A 15,119-nucleotide genomic window follows, 5' to 3' on the forward strand; every position below is an offset into this window, starting at 1 on the left:
GCGAAAAGGGTAAATAGTGCAACATGTTTCGAAAATTCACACGTATCACATTGAAACTTGACTGTTTGATAGAGACAATTAAAGGGAGAAATTGTTGGGGATGGGTTATAAGGGAAAGGGCACCCTCCCTCTAACGGCTAGCTTTTAGGGGCGAGTTCCAGCCGGTTAAATTGTCTACAGAAATAATAATATACAGAGATTGAAGTCCTACATACCCTAGTCTGGCATGCTACAAAAAATAGTTTCTTGACTGGCTGCTATAGGAAAAGGAAGGGGGAAAACAGAAGGGTTCACAGTAAAATTTGCAGCAGTAGCTACAAAAAACTCCAAGTCAACAACAAAATAATTAAGGTATCCTCTCTCAACATCTCTAGAAGCAATCCACCTCGTATTAAGCTCCTGAAAAACACAATGACTACTGATAGAGATAAGGTTTGAGGAGAGATGAGATATATTTATAACTGTTGAAAGCAAAAAATGACAGAAGTAAAGGAACCATTAACCATTAGCTAAACGGACCAGAGCATGTGCAGATTGTGAAAAACACAATAAGAGATTATGAGACTTTCCAGCTATATGGTTTGTGGCGCCTAAGTCAATTACCCAACTAGAAGAGGGAAAGGAGGAAAAGGTGGCAAAGGTAGATAAAACATGGGTCTCTGGGAGCTCAGCCACTGTTGTAGAAGAAGGCGAATGATGGCACCATGGTAGGAATCTGAGCACACAATGTTGCACGGATCTCATCCAACTCAGCTCTCATCGAGATAAGAGAGCCGGCAACAGCAGCATGGGCGAATGGACCGGAAGAAGTAGAGGGACGAATTGATGGTCATCCTACGTTATCATCAGGATATCTCTATGGACCGGGAAGAGAAATAGAAGAAAGATGAGAAGAGAGGAGAAGAAGAGATGAGAAGGAGAATAGAGGAAGAAGAAGAGAACTAGAAATAGAAGAAGAGAAGGATTAGAGGGGAGAAATCTGTATTTCAATCAATTAATCATCAAAACTTAAAATCTCTACCACATAAGGCCTATATATAGGGAATTGAAATAAAATCCATAGAAAATAAAACCCCTAAAACTAAATATATGGAAATAAGAACCCTAGAAACTAAATAACATGGAAATAAATCCTAATGGGCAAATATGCCTCTTATTGGGCTGCAATCTGCATCACTTGGTAGCAGTAATCATGCTCACGTATTCACTTTCCATAGTACATGTATGAAAAGGAAGACTTGACATGGCCACGACCGCCAAGGCCACCGCAAGACCCTCTACCACGACCACAAAAAGAATATTATACACTGTGCTGGGGAGAAGAAGAGGTCGTGCGGACAAAATCGATGCCCGGGTTTGCTCAAACTCTGGACATAGACAACAAAGAGAGGTGTATGTCTCATGGCACTCCTCACCAAGGTTGCCAGAGTGGGAGTCGAAACGGGAATCGAAGGCTCCCAGGGAAAAATCCTACTCAAGGTTGCCAGAGCGGGAATCGAACGAGGGAATCGAAACGGGAATCGAAGCGGGAATCAAAGTCTCCCAGGGAAGAATCCTGCTTCCTTGCTCCTCACACTTTGTGAGCTTAGTCGTGTGACCACATCTTCGTCAGTAAAGTCCGACAGTGGCTCATAGTGACTAACCTCCTCCTACGTACTCTCTAGAGAGTTAAAATACTCTCCTATCAAGTCCAGGGATTTGTAAAAATCAAGGGGGTTAGATTCACAAGCTTCAAAATAGTCAAGAATATCCCATGGATCCACAGATATGGGCTGATAAGGACTGATAACTGTAATAAATATCCAACGTAAGCAATCTTCGGTTTCAAGCAAAGATGTTCGGACATATGATACATGAAAATATGATAGCAATCTTTCACAGCCACAATGGGGATAAAACCATGGTTTTAAATTTCGGTTGCGGCTAAAATTTCGGACTTATCTGAAACCGAAATTTTTGGTGAAATTTGGTACTGGCGATCGAAATGGCGGATTTCTTGGACGAAATTCCGATCGATCGTTCGAAATTCTTTAACTGAATAAAAAATTATTATTTTAATATAGATTTCGACGAAATTCGAACGAAATTTTTGGTAAATTTCGGGAATTTCGGTTTCGGTACCATTTCGTTTCGGACCTCACCGAAATCCGAAATTTCAGATTTCGGTCAAAATTTAAAACCATGGGTAAAACAACAGGAACAATCCCACTAAAAGGACAAATAATGGTATTTGAAAAGAAATGAAAATATCAAAAAAAAAAAAAAAAGGAGAAAACAACCCCATTTTTTTTTATGAAATATCCGTCCTTGTACCTTCAATGCATCTTGGTTGCTCAAATGTTGCCAGTAGATTTGTGAGTCAAAAATGGCCCAGATGAGGTCAATAGCCCTCGATAAAACCCTCCAAAATACAAAAAATTCGGGCATGTGAAAAGAAAAATGGAAAATGTGATAATTCAAGCTAAGAGCTTCAAGTTGAGGAACCAATTGAAGATATGATTTCATGAGGGAAAAATGACCATGATAACGTAGAAACCCTCTTATGTGCATGTTAGTGGTGTTAGTTGTGTGTGTTTTTACTAAGTAGTGCTATGTAATGTGGGTAGTGGTGTGTGGTTATTAAGTAATGGTGTTAATGTCATGTGAGTAGTGGTAGTCGGTTAGGGTGGTTTTGTTACTAGTGGTTGTATTCTGCATCTGCCAAGTGGCATATATTTGTATTTAAAATGTTATCATCTTATGAAATGAAGAGGAGAAATTTCTAGCAAAGGAGAATTTGTTTAGGAGAGTCGCGGCTCCTCTCGAATCGAGCCATTAGGAGGTCCGGTTGCCTCGAATCAACCTCTTTCCCCCTCATTTCTATTTTCTTTTCGTTTATTTGTGTCACGGCCAATTAGGCACGTAACAAACCCCCCTGCAAAAGCTTACGAAATAAGAAGTAACATAAGCCCTATGCAGCAGTCTATGAATGACTGCAGAGGGGCTGATGTACTTCACGTCAGAACATTGTTAGCAAAACTCCATTTTAAACTCCCTTTTTCTTTCTTTTTTATTGGTGTGCCGTTTAAAACTCCTTTTAAAACTTTCACAACGAATAAAACTCCCTTTTTTTAGGCAAATGTTTTAAACACGTTTAAAATGCGTTTTAAAGATTTTAAACACCTTTTTTTGGGCCAACTTTCCAATTTTACCCCACCGAATGACAAAATTCTAAACTCATTTTCTTGTATTTCCGTTTTTTGAACCAATACCGTATTAAACTCGAATTTTTGTCGTCCCCTTTTTTTGGCTAATCACGTTTTGTCGTCCCCTTTTTTTGGCTAATCACGTTTTGCTAACTATGGGTCAGAAGGATTCAATGGGGCTGATTGCCACATCCACTGCTGCTGAGTGTCCCAAGTAATCAAAAGAGGTGGATTTATCACTGTCCTTTTGTTTTTATTTATTACCAAAAATCATCCCCCTTTAATGTGAATTGTGGGCTACTTTTGGATACGCGGATTTTAGAATCCAGGTTTTAGGTTGGAAACAGTGTAAAAGAGAGTCCATGATGAAGGTGCTTCATGCTGCGCTGACAGCGTTTCTTGGATTTTACGTAAGAACAGCAGGTCTTAGAAATCTCTCCTACATCCTGAGATTTCTAAAATCTGGAAACATGGGGTGATCTGCTGCTCTCTTGCTGCTGGAAAGAAGGGCGAGAAATCAAAAGACGACGGCTGGTTTCTTTCTACTCTCGTCTCCCATGTACAATTTTGAGGAAATCCGGGTTTCTAAAATCAGCGTATCCAAACGGCCCCTAACACTTTTTGACGTCAAAATCATGATGAAAAGGGGGCGCATCCCTCCTACAGGGGTGAAAAAATCATCGTCCAAATCATCAAGGAAAGTGACTGGGTTCTTGAAAATTACTGGTCAACAGAAGTCAAGCCCATTGCCCTTGGTCCCACTCTAATTGAATGATTCTATACCGTTGATCGAGCACACGAAAAAGTACCCTAAATATGTCTTAAAGAGATTTTATACCCGTGTCCGGGGGTCGACCCAACCCACCCGCAAATTTGCAGGGATGGGTTGGCATTTGAGTGACCCGTCAAAATACCCAACCTGCCAAAACATGGGTTGGGTCGGGTGAACCCGCGGATGCCCGTATTTCATTTTTTTCTTTTTCTTTTTTTGGTTCGAGTAGATACCAGCCGCATTTCCTAACTTGCAACAAAAAGGGTAGCTTTCAAATAAAAGAAGGGATTTCGCTCTTTTGGATGGTACTCCAGGCATTTTGTGTTACTTCACTAAGAAGCAATCCATACGAACCGTGAGATCAATGAAAAAGAGAAATGGACAGTCTAGATTAAGAGGAAATGTAACCTAGTATAAAAGGGACAAGGGTTCGTTTGCAATGGGGGTATTCCAGTCATTTTTTCTAAGTCTATAATTTCCTTATTCACCAAAAAAAATACTCTTTGGCAAAAAATTGTGGGATACCCGCGGGTTCACCAACCCACCCACAGTGGGTGTGGGTCACCTAAGTGCTGATCCGTAGGGATGCAGGTCATTTTCTAAGTTTTTTTTTTTTTTTTTTTTTTTTTTTTTTTTGTAACGAAGGGTGTCCCCACCCCCTTCGTGGGTAGGACTATTTCCCTACGGATGCGCGCAATCACCCGGAATCCACGTGCATCGGGTAAGCAAGGGGGGATTCGAACGCTCGTCACTGGGAGCAAACCCATGACTTTACGCCAAAGAGCCACACCCTTCCGGGTTTAGGAAACAACAGCCCAGTTTATAAGAAGCTGCCGTTGGATCAAATGTCAAGGGTGATGTTTCTATCGTACCATCAACACGAGCATGTCCGGCCACTCATCATATAATTTCTCTGTTTTTAAACCATTAATTTTTGCAGGCTTACGTCTTGGCAAAAAGATTTATGGTCGGCACGGATGAAGACCCATTGGGTTTCCATCTGACGTTCATCAGATCAACGGTCAATATGGTGTCATGTACACACTGTATCGTGGCCCTGGTCAAGACGAGATAGCCTTGATAGTGTTTCATTGTATAAACTAAGGAAAAAAGAGGAGTTACATGATTGCGTGCACATTTTTTTCCAAGAAAAAACATGAGCGAATAAAAATGAAGTAGAGCTCAATTGGTCAAAACCTCCAACTGCAAGTAGGCTGATGAAAAACTACACGTGACTGGTTCTGATGAATGGATTAGAATGTGTTAGATTATGTCGTCATATTGGCTAAAATACATAAGAGTGGTAAGGCTTTGCTCAGGGTTTCTTTTGTTGTTGGGGCAAAGATCAATGGGGTGAAAGGTTCCTAAGGTACAAATAATGATAAGAGGATTGTTCATGTGTTGTCGAGATGGATCGATGATGAAATAAGCTAAGGTGGGTTTTGTTGGGATCGGAGTCTTAATTTCACGCAAGGAGGAACTTATCTCTGTTACATTAGGAGTTTACTCTACCTTAATTCTACACAAGAAGAACTATCTTAGTAGAGTCCTCCTGCCCTGTATTTTAGTTGTGCTAAAAGAGAGGGGACTTAAGTTTTCATTTAAACCATGTGTGAAATGAGAGGAGAATGAAAAGAGTATCGTACAAAATAAGAGGGGTCTATTTATACTTCTCTTAGGCTCTGTTAGGATTGCACGAAATTTCTAGAAAAGTTTGGAAATTTCTAAAATTTCTAAGTAATGTTTTTACGGATGAAAAGAGATAACCTGAACCAATCCTATTCAATTTTTACTAAGAGGGACGTTCAATTTATTATAATTGAATCCTAATCGTCGATCTGATGATCGTCATCTTGAGAATGTCCTTTCAGCATCGCACCAGTACGATTCCATAAAATCCTAATCGTCGATTTTTTCTTCTCATGTGCTGATCTAGCAAACAAGATCCACATTAGATGACTCTTGGGAACAATGCTTTGGCAAATGCTATCTGAGCATAACTGATAAGGTAATTGAGCTTACATTATGGGCTTATTACACCGATCCATAGCTTGAATAAATATTCCATAAGATATGGAAAAAATAAAACCAAAAACTACATTAAGGAGAAGCCGCTTGAAGACGGGAAATCACTGCATCATAAGGAACAATCAAATCTGTATGATATGTAAGCTCCACCACCGCCTCCATTCTATTTGTTACAAACACATATAAGCTTCTAAAACTGCGCCTCATTCGACTTCTTCCATCTCACTAGGGACTTGAGAAATGTCATGACCTGGGAATTTTGGGTATTAGCATATGCTAGAATAAGCAACAACTTACTCAAAATTCTATTTAATAGAAATCAAATTTCAAATACCTCAGATGGGTCTCTTAGAGAGTAGAAAGCATTGGTTTCTTTCGGCACAGATGATACTAAAATGCCATAACCTCGATTTCCTTCACGCAAGACCTGGAAATAATAAGCAATAAAAATGACAAATAATTCCAAATAGATATACGCCGTCATGGAAGGATTATAATAAGAACTAATTAATACCTTAAATGCATCTTCATCAGTGCGGTCATCTCCAACATATATGGGGAGAACATCATCAGAATTACTCAGTCCTGTGCCATTTTATCAGTCAAGTTAGATTATCATTGTCACACCAGCCAACCACAGATGTGCTCACCCTCAAAAGGAGATTAATACTCACCAAGTGATTTCAGTAGAAATTCAACTGCTTTCCCTTTGTCCCAATTAATCACGGGTAGGACCTCTAAAACCTGCACAAGGATTAGCAAATACAAAATAATGAAAAGACATCAGCCATTAGCAATCCCCCAAAGGTGAGGAGAAGATCAGTAACACCTAATTTAAATGTTACCTTCCGCCCATGTGTTAAACGCAACCGTGGGTAGTCCTTTAGGATATCATTAACACATTGTGCAATAGTAGTCCAATACTGAGTCATAAACAACACAGCAGAATTAAACCAACAATGCCTGATAATATAGTTGTGAAACAAAAAATGCAGGGATCCTTACTACACCCTTACCTTTTCATCTACAAGTCTGTAGTGTACAGAGACACAAAACTTATTATTCTCAACTTTTGCACCGATTATTCCTTTAGTATTTTCAACAAGGGATCTAAAAACCTGTCACAGAAGAGCACAATGAGCTTATGTAAAGGGGAAACTAAGGCTGGTTGCTGTACATGATCTAAGGACAGTTTCAAACCTCATCGATCATAGGTAAAAATTCTTTAGCAGGCTGGTAGAGATTTACCTCCTTATCCTACAAAGCATAAAGAAATTCAAAAATTCAAACAAGGTTAGAAATCCCAGTTAAATGCAAAAAAAAAAATGGTAGGCTAATGAAATAACACTCGACGAGAAGAAAAGAATTCAAGGACCAATGCTTTCATGTTAATTAACAAGATAGTGACAGCAATGTAGAAAATTTAAAAGAATATTCCAGCTGATGGATAGTAAATTTAAGGCAAGAGTAAAGTGCCTACTTTTAAAAACATCCTGTCCTATATCATTTATATTATTAAGCTATCTGAACCTATGTCAAAAATATCTCTGATATTTTCAAAATATAGCGTTTTTATCGCGAGATTTTGATAAAACGACAAAATCCCGAGATTTAAAAAATATAGCGATATTTTTGTTTTTATCATAAAAAAATATCGCGATGTTATCCCGATATTTTTACGATATTTATATTTTATATGTTTTCCTTAAATTTAATATATTTATATATTTTTAAATAATTTTATTTTCACTGTTTACTTCCAGATATAAACCCGAAAAAATTAATAAAAAATAATATATCCTGAGATTTTCCCTTGCCGAGAAATTCCCAAGGACGACATTTGTGACATACATCTGAACAAAGCACGTCTACTTTTAAAAAATCTAAGAAAAAATCCATTGGATGTAACGATTTATAGCTATGTAGAATGTGTTACACCAGAACATATCAAATTTTACCCATGTCTGTATTATATTTCTAGTATATCTTCAAGGATATCATATCTGGAAAGCACACCGAATGAACCAATAAAAAATGGTTTATCCTCACCTGCTTGTCAGCAGACCTAATACAGTTTGAATGGTCATCAACAGAGACAGTGTGTGTGACTGGGCCCATTATGTCCATACCATGACTACCGGCGTAATAGAGTTCTGGTAATCCTACGAACTCATAAACCTGAGAAATGGTTCAAATGGATATCAGATTTAAGAGCCAGATTTTAGGAAGAAAACTTTCCAAAATAATATAGTAAAAAATACCTTATCGCGGCATCTTCCGCTAATTATTGCTGTTGAAAAATACTTTGCAACATTTCGAACAGCAGCACGCGTCTGCACAAGTTACAAATGATTGTGATCCCAATTAGAAAATCATTTAAGATTACTGCACTGATAAAATAACTGGTGTAGTTACATTAATACAAGATTCTCTTACCGCATTAGACATAAAAGCATGATCAGGATTATCTACAATCGGTGAGAGCGTTCCATCATAATCCAAAAACAATGCTACCCGCTTGCCTTTTGCAAAATGCATTATTTTCTCAAATGATATTAAAGCTGACGGATAATTCATCTGCATAAACAGAAAAGATAAGAAATTAACAGATTACATACGTTTTCTGGTGAAGAACACAAAAAATCTTCAAACTTAGTTGCTTTTTATTTATTTATTATTTTTAGCAGAAAATCAACACTGATTGCAATTTAAGAAACTTACCAGCCAGGAACAATATACAGCATCATTTTCATCAGATGCAACCTCAACATTGAACTCTTTGCTTAGTTTTTTACGAGGAGGTGATGAGGACATCATGGCATCCAGCCAACCAGCAGCACGGACATCATCAAGTTTGCCTGGAATGCCCTTTTTCCTGGGAATATTTACGAAAAGGCTAGAAGAGAATGCTGACGCCGGTGGTGAGTAAGACAACAGACTAGAATGAATGCCTAGTCTTGATTTGCTTATGGGCACAGGTTCAGTAAGAACAGGGGCTGCATGATTTGACTTGAAGTCCATCAGATAGATTATTTTCTAGGTTTAAGGTTTACACTCTTTCCACTTAAATATGTCCAAAAAGGTTTATACACTTTCCACTCAAATATTTACCCAACTCTTTTATCTAAGAAAAACCACCTCTTCAAAGTTTTCTTGTCACTGCTGTTGTGTGAGCAGCCCATCAAGTGCAGGCTTCCTGAAAACTGGGAAGCACCAGATGTGTTAAAACAAAAGTAAATTGGAGCTTAAAATTGAACTTTAACATCAAATATAGACTTCCTCGAACAAAAACCAAAAATTAATCCAACAAAAATTTAGGCTGGAAACAGTTTTGAGAATGCAAACCTCTTCATCTCTATAACTATACTGCATTTATCTCGGGAAAATGAACATTTGAAGAAGCAAAAACCTCAAGAAAAGAATAATACACAGTTTGTAACCTGCTGGGGCGAGATGCTCCTAGCTTCTGCATCATACAAAACAGCTTGACAATCAGTTATACATTGAGATGAAGGGAGTTTAGATACTTATGATGCATATAACAGATACAAATCGCAAGAAAAATGAACGGACACACAGCTTCACCCTTACGATTCAAAACTAGTCAAACCCAGTTCAAACCAAATCAGGAATAATTTTTTTTCATGGGCAACCTTCTGTTTGCAGGAATGTATAATCATAAAATGTGTCAAATAGAGGTCAAAAGGACTAACAGTGTCCATTAAATGGACAAAGCAAGATGCGGGATTAATTCAATGGACTGAAATTGTAACTGGTTGAAGAATGAAGTTCTACCCAGATTAAACAAAGAGGAGGTATAGATTCGCAAAAATGGAATTGACACAATCTAGTCACTGAATAATGCATCAGAGTCAACAATTCATCGCCGATTAGAATTGGTACAGTGGAAACTCATTTCTTGGATTTTTTATTTTTTTTTGGCTAGTAAATTTGCATATAGCCAAGTGCTACCAGAAATCCTGGATTGTGGTCTGTTTGAAGTGTTGTACGCAGGAAAAAACATCAAATGTAGGGCACCTGACATCATCAACGCATGCAGACATAGGAACAAAAATCTAAAGTCGCTCTTTTGTTGAACATTTGGAGATCAAAATATTAAGTGTTAGACACCTTTAGTAATGTGTCAAAGGCCCAAATTATTACCATGTATAATATACATCAAGTTTCTTGTTATACTACCTTGAATGTAAAGCAATAACTACTAATAAAATAAAGTTTTTCAATTAAATATTTTTATTATGGTTCTAGTGGAAGTGTACTGGTGATGGATTTAACTAAGGTTGCTGTGCTGAACATTTGAGGACAACGGAAGCCAAAAAATGGTCACTAACAACTTCAAAATGGAAGCGCTGAACATAATCATATATGGGAATCCATTTCGCAATCAGTTCCACCCTGTGTTGCATGGATTCAGATTCGCACGGATTTGAGGTGCTGTATTCGACAAACCCCAAAAAGTAGGAGTCGAGGATTGGGTAATTATTATTTAAATTAAATAAAAAATAATATTAATTTAAAATTTTAATTGTATAATTTATATGGATTCGCACGGATGATCTTATGGATCTGATTTTTTGTGGACAACCCTATCTATGTGAGGGCCTTAAAAATGAATGGTTTGGATCACCCAAATAATGTGGCCCCCACTGTATTTTAAGCTAGTGTGTAGATAAGCTAGTGTTGTATTCGCACGGATGATCCTATGGATCTGATTTTTTGTGGACACCCTATCTATGTGAGGGCCTTAAAAATGAATGGTTTGGATCACCCAAATAATGTGGCCCCCACTGTATTTTAAGCTAGTGTGTAGATAACTTATCTACACATATGTGTAGGAACCGTTTTCTCATATATATATATATATATATATATATATATATATGAAAAGTGTTCCTGTGCAGCTGCTCAGATAGCTTGTCTGAGCAGCTGCTTCAAAAACTCATGTGGCCCCACATTTTTTGGGTGATCCAACGCATTCATTTGGAAGGCCCTTCCATGGATAGGGTGTGTACAAAAAATGAGCCATTTAGGATCATCCTAACCCTGCCATCTGTGGAGGGAAAAATAGTTAGAAATAGTGTTTGTCCATTTTCCCCTCTACCCTTGATTGTGTTAGGATGATCCTATAGGGCTGATTTTTGGTACACACCCTATCCATGGAAGGGCCTTTCAAATGAATGCTTTGGATCACCCCAAAAATGTGGGCCACATGAGTTTTTGAAGCAGCTCCTCAGATAAGCTATCTAAGCAGCTGCGCAGGAACACTATATATATATATATATATATATATATATATATATATATATATATATAAGGAAAACTTATGGTGAGCTTAAGCACCCAATCACATTGGGGCCTACTTAGTTAGGATGATCCAAAGCATTTATTTGAAAGGCCCTAACATAGATGGGGTGTGTACCAAAAATCAGCTCCATAGGATCATCCTAACCCATCCATTTGTGGAGGTCAAAATGGACAGACATTATTTGTCCACAAATCTGCCCACTTTTGTCCTCCAGAAATGGAGGGGTTAGGATGATCCTATGGAGCTGGTTTTTGGTACACACCCTATCTATGATAGGGCCTTGCAAATGAATGGTTTGGATCACCACAGAAAATGTGGGACCCATGTGATTGGGGCGCTTAAGCTCACCATAAGCTCACCAACACTTTCCTCATATATATATATATATATATATATATATATATATATATATAGAGAGAGAGAGAGAGAGAAAATGAGGCATTAGGATTTTTATTGAGAGAGTGGAAGGGAGAAGGGGACCGATGTTCTAGGATGGACGGTCGAGGCACTAGGGTTTTATTAGAAGAGGACGGGCTGTGCTTTTAAAAAAAGAAGAAGAATTTAAGAAGACAACAAATCTAAAGGGGAAATATACAGGATTTGCATTCTAAAAGAGACAAAGGCATGTCAGATTCGCCAGAAAAAATAGGATTCGTGCAGGACATGGCTACGACTAAAATCCAGGTGTATCCCACGTGAATCCATGTCCAATTCGCGTGTCGACGCGGATTCGGCAGAGGGAGCATGCAACATAGGTTCCACCGATCCACGCTTACCATCTATATTGCACAGGCTTGTCTCATTTAAAACTCCTGAACAAGAAATAAAACCCAGAAACACATTATGATACCTAGGTAAAAGCATAGGACGACCCCTATACCATCTAATATGCAAAAATATGAAATAATTGAAGTTAATATTATTTTATTGGTTGTCATGAATAGGTACAATTGACCTAGAAGACTTGGACTGACGAGTCAAATAGAGAGCAAGTCAAGTCAACAACCCAACCCCCTCGCTAGCATAAATAAGTGGTTCGGCAAAATTCTCAATAAACTAGTTTTTGCCAAATCTACTTTGACTCCTAGATATCTCAACATCGAAGTACAACCAGAAAACAACTTAGACTCATTCAAACTATTTACAGCAACAGATTAATGAAAGTAATCATATAAACACAAAAATTTGATTCAAATGATGTTGATGTTGTAAAAAAGTCAGAGAGAATAGGTTAATGGAAATAATCCAACCATTTTTCTTATTTGTATTGACCTATCAATGATGTTGTTCCAACTAGATTGGATTTTTCACGGAGTAAAATTAATTGCCTATTATATTATTAAAAATCCTGCCATCGGTCACAATAAAATTAAATGCAAACTATTATACTATCAGCCATACCTCATAAACCCTATTTTTAACAAGCCTTAGAAAGAAAGAAATAAGTCAAGGTCCAAAAAAATACAAATGATTAAAAATGATACTTTTCTTTCTAGAAACAATAAAACTAGAATTCTTCTTAAAGGAACCTTTTTAGCAAAGGGACATAAATATTTGCAAACCCTTTTCCATAGGTAAATATATTAAACCCTTCTATTGCCCGTGAAAATAAAAGGAAGAAAAGATTAAAAATAAGTGTTTCAAAACGCAGATGTGGGTCAAAACGGCCTAAGAAAATCCTAGCCGACTCAGCTCGACGCGGTCGTGTACTCAGTCAATTCGGCTGAATCCTCAAGTTGACTCGGTCAAAACTTAGGAGAGTCCAAGGAGTTTTTATTGACTTTGTAAGACAAAATGTGGAACGCAGCCGAGGTAAAAGTAGGTTGAGTTGGGGGAGTTTTAGAACTATGTTTTTGAAAATGAGTTTAAAAACTATATTATAAATAATAAACATTATGCATTTGAGATGAACAACAATAACATTAAAAAAAAAGGGGAAAATTACATTTACACCCCCTCTAGTTTCTGACACATCCACTTCTACCCCTATAATTTAAAACATGACAAATACACCCCCCTGTAGTTTCAATTTGTATAAAGTAGGCCCCCTCAGTTGACGGTTCATCCACAGATTGAAGGATTAGGATGATCCGATGGAGCTGATTTTTTGGGCACACCCTATCTATGTCAGGGCCCATCAAATGAACGCTTTGGATCATCCAAATAATGTGGGCCCATACCCAAATCCAAACACTACCAACAACAATAACATTAAAAAAAAAAAAAACCCAACAAAACTTCTGTATTATTAGGTAGAGAAATTATAACTTTATTAGCATGGTTTAATAGTTCTATGCTGAATCCCGGATTTTCCAGGCCACTTTTTCCCCTATGATGTGGAAAAAGTAACCGATTATGACCCGCAGTTGAACTTCTTTATTCTCTAGTAATCGACAAAACATCTACAATAACAAGAAATCAAACAAGACAATCAATACGGCATTCACATCAGCTTTAATCCAGGTTAAAATCAGAGGGTGAAAAGAATAGGGACCTAATATGTCGGCACCATTTTCTCTAGACCACGAAAACTTAAACACCATTAACATACTGTAAATACAATATCGGTAATTTATGACCAGTCGCAATCTCAAGATCCAGCCCAGGGAAAAAAAAAAGATAAAATAAACATCTAATGTCGTCGAATCCAAATAATATTCACCTCTCTCTATAAAATCGAACAAAAATCTACAACCACAACAATCCAATACCTGATTTTCTTCCTTCACACCAAACCCTAACATTCGAAAAAAGGACGCGTATCTCTACAGAAAAACAAAATAGAAGATCGAGAACAATACTAATCAAACAAAAAAAAACATTGATTTTCCTCCTCTACACCAAACCCTAACATTGGAAAAAAGGACGCGTATCTCAACAGAAAAACAAAATAGAAGATCGAGAACAATACTAATCAAACAAAAAAAAAACAGCAATCAACCGTACAAAAAATATAGAAAATCGAAAGAAAAGCGTAATAAGAGAGATACGATGACGATACGCACTTCTATTCAACGTTTCTTGTATTAAATCCAAAAGCAATGCGTACAAAACTTAAAAACCTAAAATGAAAGAAAGACACCGATCATATCGTACCTGATTCAAGAATCCAAAACACAAAATCCTTCTTAAGCAGATCGAGACAGATCGAATGCAGATAGAAAATCAAAACCCTAGAATCAAGACGAGGATATACGTTATGCATTACATAGAGAAGAAGAAAAGGATGAATTAAATGAAGAAGAAAGCGAGTAGATCAAACCTTTAAACAAATGGCTATTGGAAACCCTAAAAAGAGAAACCCTAGAAATCTCTCGTAGAAGAAGAAGGGACATGAGGAATCAGAGATTGGGTATTTATAGCGTTTGTGTCAATGAGGAGACGTGCTAAACAAGGTAACTCGGTTGTTGAAGCGGGAAACACTCCTGGAAAATACAAAAAACAAATGTATATAATTAAATAAAAATGAGTGTTAAACTAAAGTGCTCCTTTGCAAAAACGCAGCCGAAAGGACGTCCTATTGGATCCACGTAACCCAACCGTATTTATAACTTACAGAAAATGCAGTTGGAAGTATTTTAGCCAGCCGTCTTGCGGCCGAGATTTTACAAGAGCGCGCATTGGCGTTTAGCATTCCTACTAAAATAAAGGGTATTTTTGTAAAAGAAGTCTTCAACTATGCTTTATTTGCAAAAAAGAGTACTCTAGTTTGACAATTTGCAAATAGAGTTCGTCACAATCAAATGAATTGTGCAAATCAGTTCGTGCCATTAATTTGTGACCAAAATACCCAAAATAGATTATATTT

General features: G+C 37.4%; 1 protein-coding gene across 1 annotated transcript; it reads right to left on the bottom strand.

The window, feature by feature from the left end:
- Positions 1–5,932: 5,932 nt before the first annotated feature.
- LOC143886657 (putative trehalose-phosphate phosphatase F) lies at positions 5,933–14,700 on the bottom strand. Its single transcript, XM_077390716.1, has 14 exons — positions 14,574–14,700; positions 14,408–14,484; positions 9,331–9,451; positions 8,707–9,188; positions 8,422–8,562; positions 8,247–8,318; positions 8,035–8,163; positions 7,186–7,242; positions 7,002–7,103; positions 6,831–6,908; positions 6,660–6,729; positions 6,500–6,570; positions 6,320–6,412; positions 5,933–6,235 (listed from the first exon to the last, which is right to left on the bottom strand). Exons 4-14 carry the CDS (start codon positions 9,004–9,006, stop codon positions 6,176–6,178), a joined length of 1,173 nt encoding a protein of 390 aa, XP_077246831.1. The 5' UTR covers positions 9,007–9,188; positions 9,331–9,451; positions 14,408–14,484; positions 14,574–14,700; the 3' UTR covers positions 5,933–6,175.
- Between the last annotated feature and the right edge of the window lie 419 nt (positions 14,701–15,119).

This window comes from Tasmannia lanceolata, unplaced genomic scaffold, assembly GCF_043159265.1.
Source record: "Tasmannia lanceolata isolate RefF3 unplaced genomic scaffold, GAP_Taslan_0.1 ptg000002l, whole genome shotgun sequence".
Taxonomy (NCBI): Eukaryota; Viridiplantae; Streptophyta; class Magnoliopsida; order Canellales; family Winteraceae; genus Tasmannia; species Tasmannia lanceolata.